The sequence below is a fragment of the Colobus angolensis genome, unplaced genomic scaffold, assembly GCF_000951035.1.
Source record: "Colobus angolensis palliatus isolate OR3802 unplaced genomic scaffold, Cang.pa_1.0 Scaffold234, whole genome shotgun sequence".
Taxonomy (NCBI): Eukaryota; Metazoa; Chordata; class Mammalia; order Primates; family Cercopithecidae; genus Colobus; species Colobus angolensis.
In genome coordinates this window covers 881,775-891,550 of record NW_012115533.1, presented here as the reverse complement: position 1 = coordinate 891,550, position 9,776 = coordinate 881,775, and the positions used below count along the sequence as shown (strand labels likewise).

General features: G+C 35.4%; 1 protein-coding gene across 1 annotated transcript in view; it reads right to left on the bottom strand.

Moving 5' to 3' along the window:
- The window catches only part of WDR49 (WD repeat domain 49), a 181,140-nt gene that overhangs the window by 59,824 nt on the left and 111,540 nt on the right, over positions 1 to 9,776 (bottom strand). Inside the window, 1 exon segment of the mRNA XM_011944625.1 lies at positions 2,694 to 2,824. Coding sequence (XP_011800015.1) covers positions 2,694 to 2,824 — 131 coding nt within the window.

Sequence of the window (9,776 nt, the reverse complement as noted above, 5' to 3'; positions counted from 1 at the left end):
AGGCAGAGGTTGCAATGAGCCAAGATTGCACAATTGCACCCCAGCCTGGGCAACAGAGCAAGACTCCACTCCATCTCAAAAAAAAAAAAAAGAAAGAAAGAGCAATCTGTGCAGCTCACAAATTGAACCAGGGGGATGGAGTTCAGCTGTCCATAGAAATATCCATCTTCTCTTATGCTTTACTAGCAGTGATTGACCAAATATTTCCACATAGGATTGATGGGAGGAGAATGAGTGAAGACACTGTCAACCCACCAATACAATGGTATTTACTAATACTTTCACAATAACAACCACACTGTTTTACACTTCAATGCCCATCACATTTCAGGATGTGATTCTCCCTGCAGGGGTGGCCTTCCAGTGACTGTAAAGCTAATTTATCTATAGAGTTGGTCTTACTAGAAAGTAATTTGGTTAGTCCTGAAAACAGGGGAACTTTAAATGTAGATAGATCAGTAAACCTCATTTTGTAACACTTCATAGATATCCTGGATCTTTTCCTGTAAGTTTTCATTCCTCTTAATTGATGACATTTTTGGTTCTATAAAAAAAAATTCAGCTGACAAAATATGGACTTGAAAATTTCATGGCACAATCTGTCTCTATAAATTGTATTCTTTGGCCAGAAATGATACAACAATTTTTCATTCTCTTTAATATGTCACATCAAAGCATGCCTATGAGTCATTTTAAGAGCCTGGATTTGTAGACATTTTGTGAGGACAGACTTTTATCAACATTATCTGGGTTAAGTTATGCCAAAGAGTTAATATGTTCACATTATGAAACATCTAAGTGCCACCAATGTGTGATTTGTACCCGATAGCCCTAATGCTGCTCCCGGAAAATGGACAATACAAATAAAAGCTAATATTTATGGATGAGCTTATTGTGTGCTGAGAACTGTGTTAAACCCTTGCACAGATAATCTGAACTATAACCCAAAATATAGATATATTATTATCTGCCAGACAAAATTATGATTTAGAGTTTAAATAACTTGCTCATTATCAAGTTGTGGCAATTGGTAGAACCATGATGGGAAATCAGACAGCCAGGCATAGGAGCTGATGATCAGAACTACCAACATATTTCCCTAGAAATAAGGACTAAGAAGAGCAAGCTCTGCTTCTTCAAAAATCTATTCATGTTCAAAGGAAACAATCAACAAAGCAAAGAGACAACCTACAAAATGGGAGAAGATAGTTGCAAACTGTACATCTGATAGTATAAGGGGCTAGTATCCAAAATATATAAGAAAATCAAACAACTCTGCAACAAAGAAAACCTGATTTAAAAATGGACAAAAGACCTGAATAAACATTTCTCAAAAGAAGACATAACAAATGGCCAACAGACATACAAAAAAAAAGTCCAACATCACTGGTTATCAGGGAAATACAAATCAAAACAACCTGAGCAAGATATCACTTCAATCCAGTCAGAATGGATCCTGTCAAAAAATCAAAAGATAAAAGTATTGGCGAAGATATGGGGCAGAGGGAACACTTACATATGGCTGGTGGGAATGTAAATTAGTATAGCCTTTATGGAAAACGATATGGAGGAATTGAAAATAGAACTACCATATGATCCAGAAATTCCACTACTGGGTAAGGAAATGAAATCAGCATGTGGAAGAGATATCTGCACCCTTATGTTTATTGTAGCATTATTCACAATAGTCATGATATAAAATCAACCTAAATGTTCATCAATGAATAAATGAATAAGGAAAATGTGCTATATATACACAATGGAATAGTATTCAGCCACAAAAAGAATAAAATCTTGTCATTTGCAGCAACGCGAATGAACCTCGTGGACATTATGTTAGGTGAAATAAGCCATGCATATAAAGACAAATATCACATGATATCACTCAGTTGTGGAATCTAAAAAGTTATTCTCATAAAAGTAGAGAGTAGAATAGTGGATACCCGAGGATGGGGAGGGGAGAAGGGAGCAGGTGATGGTGAGAGATTGGTCAACAGGTAAAAAGCTACAGTTAGATGAGAGGAATGAGTTCTGGTGTTCTATTGCATAGTAGGATGACTAGAGTTGACAATAATGTATTGTATACTTCAAAATAGCTAGAAAAAAAGACTTTTTAATGTTCTCATCACTAAGATATGATATATGTGTAAGGTTATTAATACATTAATTACCATGATTTGATCCTTGCACAATTTATACATGTATTGAAACATGTTGTGCCTCACAAATATGTACAATTATTAATATTATGTGTCAATCATAAGTTAAAAAGAAATATATGGCCGGGCACAGTGGCTCACGCCAGTAATCCCAGCACTTTGGGAGGCTGATGCAGGTGAATTGCTTAAGCTTAGGAGTTTGAGATCAGCCTGGACAACCCAGTAAAAACCCATCTCTGCTAAAAATACAAAAAATTGGCCAGCCATGGTGGGGCGCGCCTATGGTCCCAGCTACTCAGGAGGCTGAGGTGGGAGGATCACTTGAGCCTGGCAGACAGAGATTGCAATCGCTGAGATCTGGCCACTGCACTCTAGCCTGGGCAATAGGTGAGACCCCATCTCAAAATACATATATATATATATATATATATATATAAAACAACAGAGAAAAGGCTTTTTAAAAAGTGAGTGAGCCAAGACAAACCAAAACAAACCAAACTTCACCAATGATTGTCAAGTGAAAGTTCAAATTACCTGTAACAACAGTTTGTGGAGGTAAAAATGCAGCACATAAGATGTCATCATGGTGCTGTATGCCTCCTTTCCATTCTTCAGGCTGGATGAAAAATTGATTGAAGTTTTGGGGTCGAAACACAGTAATAGCCCTAGCAAAAAGGATATAGAATTTAGCTGTGGATCTAAAATTGATATAGATATTGAGTAGCCACTATGCACTTGAATGATGTGATTGGAGACTTCTAAAAGACTATGCTGGCCAAAATTTATCCCAACTTGACATCCATAATACTGAGTTTCCCACACTAAACATTTTTATTACCTCATTAAATTATCTGGTAAATTATAAACTTTTGACAATAGAAGGTTAATTATCCTTTCACAATCATTAACAACAAACCATGTAACCATTTATCAGATTAATTATCCATCACCATGACCCTAAAGCAAAGTTCCCCACATGGGTATTATGAGATCACTGAGTTTTATAGTAATAACAATTAAAACAGGGGGCAGGCCTATGAACAAATTATGTTTTGTACTTCAAACAAAATCAATAAGATTTTTTTTCCATCAAAATTTCTCAGGACATTTAGCATTCCTTGTGGCATTTTCAAGACTTACCTAATCACAGAATCCATTCTCTTAGAATCTACAGCATCTTGAAGAACTATAATTTGTGGAACACACTTAGAAAATGCCACCCCAAAGAAGTGGGACATAGAACAGATACATTTTGAACAGAAAGAACAGTATTAGAGAGGTCAGTATCTTGGGGCACTGCTGATAAATTTCAGAATAGGACAGGATGGGCAAAGAATGAAATGCCTTGTGCCTGGTGGGGAAGGGAGGGGTGTAAAGATTCCATTTTTGGGGCATTAACACCACCCTGTTTTCACTTGCTGACCTGAGCTCTGGCCATCAGCCTATGCTAAGCCTCTTGTTCCTTCTAGAGCTATCTAGATCTCAAGCGAGCATTTGCAACCATAGTTATGAGGTCTTTCAGCATCATTCTCTCTTCACCTTCCTGAGATCTTTTATTCCCACCACTCTAAAGGTTTCCTAGTTGTCCTACCAGTGTTACTCCTCAGCCTCAGAGTTTCCAGTGGCCTGCTTCTCTTCCTGCCTCCTGATCTTTCTTTCCCTACTCTTTATTTTCTATTCCCTTCTTTCTCTCACCCTTTTTAACATGTGATATATATACACAATGGAACATTCCTTATCTTCATTCCTCCACTTCTGTCTATCCACTCAAACTGGCTTAGAGATCTCATATATCAGCATGAGTTCCAATGTCACTGCTATACAAATGGCTCTTAAATTATCTTCATTCATAATCTTTGCCAGAAATAGCTTCCATTTGCCAGTTGACAGTTCCATATAATGCTTCTATCAGCAAAAGATCTCAACATGTCAAAAATCCAAATTTGACATCTTCCCTCCATACCAGCCCTCTGTCTGCAATCCCAAATATGGTTAATAGACTTAACATTCCAGCCTCTTTGGATGTCTTTCTTTTCCCCAGTCAAATTAAATACTTAGATTATATCTCTGCAATATGTTACATATTCGTTTCTTACTATTTTACTTCAAACAGTCAATGACAGCTTCCTGGTTCTGTGCTAACTACCTCATGGTTGAATGACTGTAATAGCCTACTGATTAATTTTGCTGCTTCTAGTTTGCCCATCTCTGGCACATTCTTCATCTGGCTACTAGATTAATTATTCTACTCTGGGGCATTTTCATTTATTCTGTAAGAATTTCTTATTTGCCACGTGGAAGTCACAGTTCATAGTGATGCAGCGTACAGAACCATCAGCATAAAATGACTAAAATTCAAGGTAAAATGTAGTAAGTGCTAAGGCAGTACTGATCAACTGCCATGAAAGGCCAGCGTAGAAATCAAAGAAGGCTGAGTTGAACACCGATATTTGAACTGGGCCATAAAATATGGGTAGGATTTGCAAGATGAAAACACTCTGGATAGAGAAAACAACACGATAAATGATAAGGCTAATTCCCCATTAGAAAACATTTGTTAGTTTTTCATTTCCTACATGATAAAATTCAAATGTGTAGATCTGTTATTTAAGACCCAATAATACATAGATCTAATCTATGTTTTCAGAATTATTTCTCTCTATTCTTCTACCCTTGCTTTTTAGTTATATGTGAATGTCCAATTAAATATTTGACAGAGGCACTGGAAGCCATAGGGTAAATATGGTATACCTTAAATGTTAATTTTACTCAAAAAGTTTGAGGAAGAATAATTTTCTATTAAAATAAAGATAGATGAATTAATGCAAGAGAATGCAAAGTTCACCTGAATTTCAAAAAAGGAATTCAAAGTTTTAAATTTATTTTTTGCTTGCAGTAGCTGTTAGTAGCTAAGTTTCTGAAGCACAACTTCTTGTCCAACCCAAACAATATTCTTAGTCTTCTCTAGGTACCTCTGACATTTCTGTCTGTTTTGTTTTATTTTCATTCATGGTATGCTTTTTCATGCCTTTAGGAATTTCTTTTTACACACAGACTCACATGTACCTATCCACACACCAACTCTTTAAGGTCCATCTTATTCTGGTAGAATTCCTTAATAACTAGGATTAAAAGAAATAGTTCCTCTTCTGACCTCTTAACATTATTCACATTTAACTTACAACACTCAGTGTTATATAGTTTCAGCTCCTTGGCTAAATTAAAAATTCCTAGAAACCATGCATCTTGTCTTAATCTGTAACCCTACAGTAGCAAGCATAGTGACCTATACATATTGAGTGTTCAATAAATATCTGTCACATAAATGAAGAAAAAATTATCTGCTTAAATGTCACCTCCTCAGGCAAGCCTTCCCTGATCACCCTATCTGAAGACTCTCTGAGTCTCTCATCTCTTACTCTATTTCATTTTTTATAACACTTACCATTGTATGACACTGTGTTCTATATTTATTTGCTTATGTTCTATCTCTCCTACTACAAAGTAAGCTCTAGAGGATCAAGGACTTTGTTTTTTTTCTTCTACAAAAGCAGCATCTAGAATAATACCTACACATGATAGGCATTTAATAAATATTTGCCAAATCAATGTACAAATTATCCTGTTTTAAATAATCAGATCCTTTGAATGAAGGAACAGGCTGCTGTAAATTCCATGAGAGAGGCGAAAAACTGGTGCTTTCTCAAAAATGCTACCTCCTGGCTGGAGGCCAACAAACTCAGGACATTACAGCAACTCATGACAGAACAACCCTGCTCCAAGGGAGGAGAAAACAACAGCTAATCCCACTGCCTGTAACATCCTGGCTAACCAGCGGTCCTGAGTCTGTCCATGTGACAACTTCACTGTTAGCATAATGAGCATTCAAGAAAGTCAGCACACTAAATATATCTACAAGGACTCTCACAGAGTCTACTTCACTCTCCTGACACCTCCACCAGAGCAGGTGCTGGAATCTATGGCTGAAACACCTAAAGATGGATCACATCAGAGGACTCTTTGCAGACACTCCCCAGCACCAGCCCAAAGGCTGGTAGTTCCACTGGGTGACTAGACCCAGAAGAGCAGCAACAATCACTCCAGTCTGGCCTGTAGGAAGCCCCATCCCTAGGGGAAGGGACAGTGGATCGCCCCATGCCATGAAACAAAAGAATCTGAACAGCAGCCCTTGAATTCCAGACTTTTTCACTGAAATAGTCTACCTGAATGAGAAGGAATCAGAAAAGTAATTCTGGTAATATGACAAAACAAGATTCTATAACACCCCCAAAAGACCACACTAGCTCCCCAGCAATGAATCCAAACCAAGAAGAAATCTCTGAATCATCAAATAAACAATTCAGAAGGTGGATTATTAAGCTACTCCAGGATATATCAGAAAAGAGTGAAAAGCAATGAAAAGAAATTTTTAAAAATACAGGATATGGATGAAAAAAAATGCTCCAGAGAAATAGAGACCATAAAGAAAAAAACAACCACAACTTCTGAAAATGAAAGACACACTTAAAGATATACAAAATGCACTGGTAAGTTTCAACAATAGAATCAAACAAGTAGAAGAAGGAACTTCAGAACTTGAAGACAAGGATTTCAAATCAACCAATCAGAAAAAGAAAAAATGATTTTTAAAAAATGAACAAAGCCTCCAAGAAATTTGAGATTATGTTAAATGGACAAACCTAGGAATAATTGGTGTTCCTGAGGAAGAAGAGAAATCTAAAAGTTTAGAAAACTGCTTAGAGGGAATAATTGAGAGAAACTTTCATGACCTTTCTAGAGATCTAGACATTCAAATACAAGAAGCTCAAAGAACACCTGGGAAATTCATCACAAAAAGATCATCGCCCAGGCACATAATAATCAGGTTATCTAAAGTTAAACAAAGGAAAGAATCTTGAGGCCTATGATGCAAAAGCATCAGCTAATCTATAAAGAAAAACCTGTCAGATTAACAGTAGATTTCTCAGCAGAAACCCTACAAGCCAGAATGGATTGGGGTCCTATCTTTAGCCTCCTCAAACAAAGTAATTGCCAGCCAAGAATTTTGTATCCAGCAAAACTAAGCTTCATAAATGAAGGAGAAAGTCTTTTTCAGACAAAAAAATACTGAGAGTTAACAACTACCAAGCCAGGACTATAAGAAATGCTAGAAGGAGTTCTAAATTTTGAAACAAAACCTCAAAATTCACCAAAGTAGAACCTCCTTAAAGCACAAATCTCACAGAGCCTGTGAAACAATAACACAGTGGAAAAAAAAACCAATGTATTCAGGCAAAACCTAGCGCAATGAATAAAACAGTACCTCACATCTCAATACTAACATTGAATGTAAATGGCCTAAATGCTCTGCTTAAAAGATACAGAATGCCAGAATGGATGAAAATCCACCAATCAAGTATCTGCTATCTACAAGAGACTCATCTAACGTATAAGGACTCATAAACTTAAGATAAAGGAGTGGAAAAAGATATTCCATGCAAACGGACATGAAAAGCAAGCAGGAGTAGCTATTGTTATATCAGACAAAACAGACTTTGAAGCAACAATGGTTAGAAAAGACAAACAAGAACATTATATAATGATTAGAAAAACAATCCAACAGGAAAATATCACAATCCTAAATACCTAGGCATCCAACATGAGAGCCCCCAAATTTATGAAATAATTATTACTAGACATAAGAAATGAGATATACGACAACACAGTAACAGTGGGGGACTTCAGTACTGCACTGACACTAATAAACAGGTTGTCCAAGACAGAAAGTCAACAAAGAAACAGTCGGATTAAACCATACCCTAGAACAAATGGGCTCAACAGATATTTACAGAGCATCCTACCCAACAACTGTAGAATATACATCCTTTTCATCAGCACATGGAACATTCTCCGAGATACAACATATGATAGGTGACAAAACAGGTTTCAATAAATTTTATAAAATGGAAGTTATATCAATAAATATATATTTGATAAATATATAAAAATTTTACTTGGCAAAAGTATAAACTTAAAAACAGTTATCTTTGAAATAGAAAAAGTAAGAGCTGCAGTGTAGATTGAGGAATAAAAGACTGCGCACTGGGAACAGTGAACACTGCTTGGGTGATGGGTATGCCAAAATCTCAGAAATCACCACTGAATAAATTTTCCATGCAACCAAACACCACCTGTTCCCCCAAAACTATTGAAATAAAAATAAAAAACAAACAAATAAATAAATAAATGTAATATTAATAGCTATATTATTTTAATATTATTGATAAGGCTTCACAAGATAAGGTAACACAAGGTAACTTGAAGTTCTGAAATTGCAGTTTAATCTCATAGTAGCTTTATGTGTATGTATTTTTGATTTTCTCTTTTCCTCCTGGTAAGTTTGGTTGAAGAGATTATCCTTTGAGGAGGGAGACAGTGAAGTGGCAATGGGAGATAGAAGGTCAATCTTACATATTTTGCATTATCTCTCAAGAAAAATTCAATGTCTAATGTCTTTTTGCCAAGATATTCATATCAAATTGACATACTAGGTATAGTCAGAGAATAACACCCAAAAGCACAAAATCCATAAAAAATAGTCTTTCTGATATTTGACCTTGTGTGTCAAAATGTTGAAAAACTAGTTAGCTACCACTTTCCCCTTGAAACCGAACCTGAAAATTTCATTTGAAATGACAGTTGTCCTTAAAATAATTTAAGAATCTACACTGCAGCTCTTACTTTTTCTATTTCAAAGATAACTGTTTTTAAGTTTATACTTTTGCCAAGTAAAATTAAAGTTCAGAATGAGCCAATTTTAAGGACATTTTAGGAATCTGAGAGACTTCTTTTTCTGGCATTGAAGGAGTTTACTAGTTCCAGTACACATTCCACATTTGCCATCCTGAGAGTATCACAAGTACTGCTACTGAACGATTGTATCATCTTGTGAAAATGAATCATGTCTCTAATTGGGAATTTAGATATGATGACCAAGTCTGTGAGAACAAAATTAGTTTACCTGTCAAGTGGAAAAAAAAAAAAAAGAATACAAAAAGAAAAATGTTTAAAACCATCTTTTTTCTAGGATGAATGAGCTAGGCAAATAACTTTTTAACCCAAACTTATCATGTAAAAATTGTCATGGAGAGAACACAAGAATTCAATTAACTACTTGTTCCCTCAGAAGTTAATTGTTGTTAGTCCTATTGTCATGTCTTTTTAATGCCTGTTTTTCAATTCATTGCTTTTTAGACTTGAAAAGGTATCTCAAAGACAGAGAATTCATTTGATATAAATCAGCTTATTTTTAGTCATTTTCCTATTTTCCTAAAATTTGTAAAGTCAAATTTTGAATACTAGAATAAGTATAAATTATATGTAAGAATTATTTGTGAATTTCAAAAAATACCTGCCCCCTCTTTCCCTCTAATATGGTTATTCTAAAATAAATTACAGCTTTGGAATATTCCATTGTGATTCTTATCCTAATAATGGAAATCAATTGAGTTATATAGAGCTATAGTTTCTTAGTAAGGCAATTATTAAGAATGCAATATCTTGCGATATATAAGTTTTATTTTTGAGTAACTTCAAATATTTAGTCTCGTTTCACTT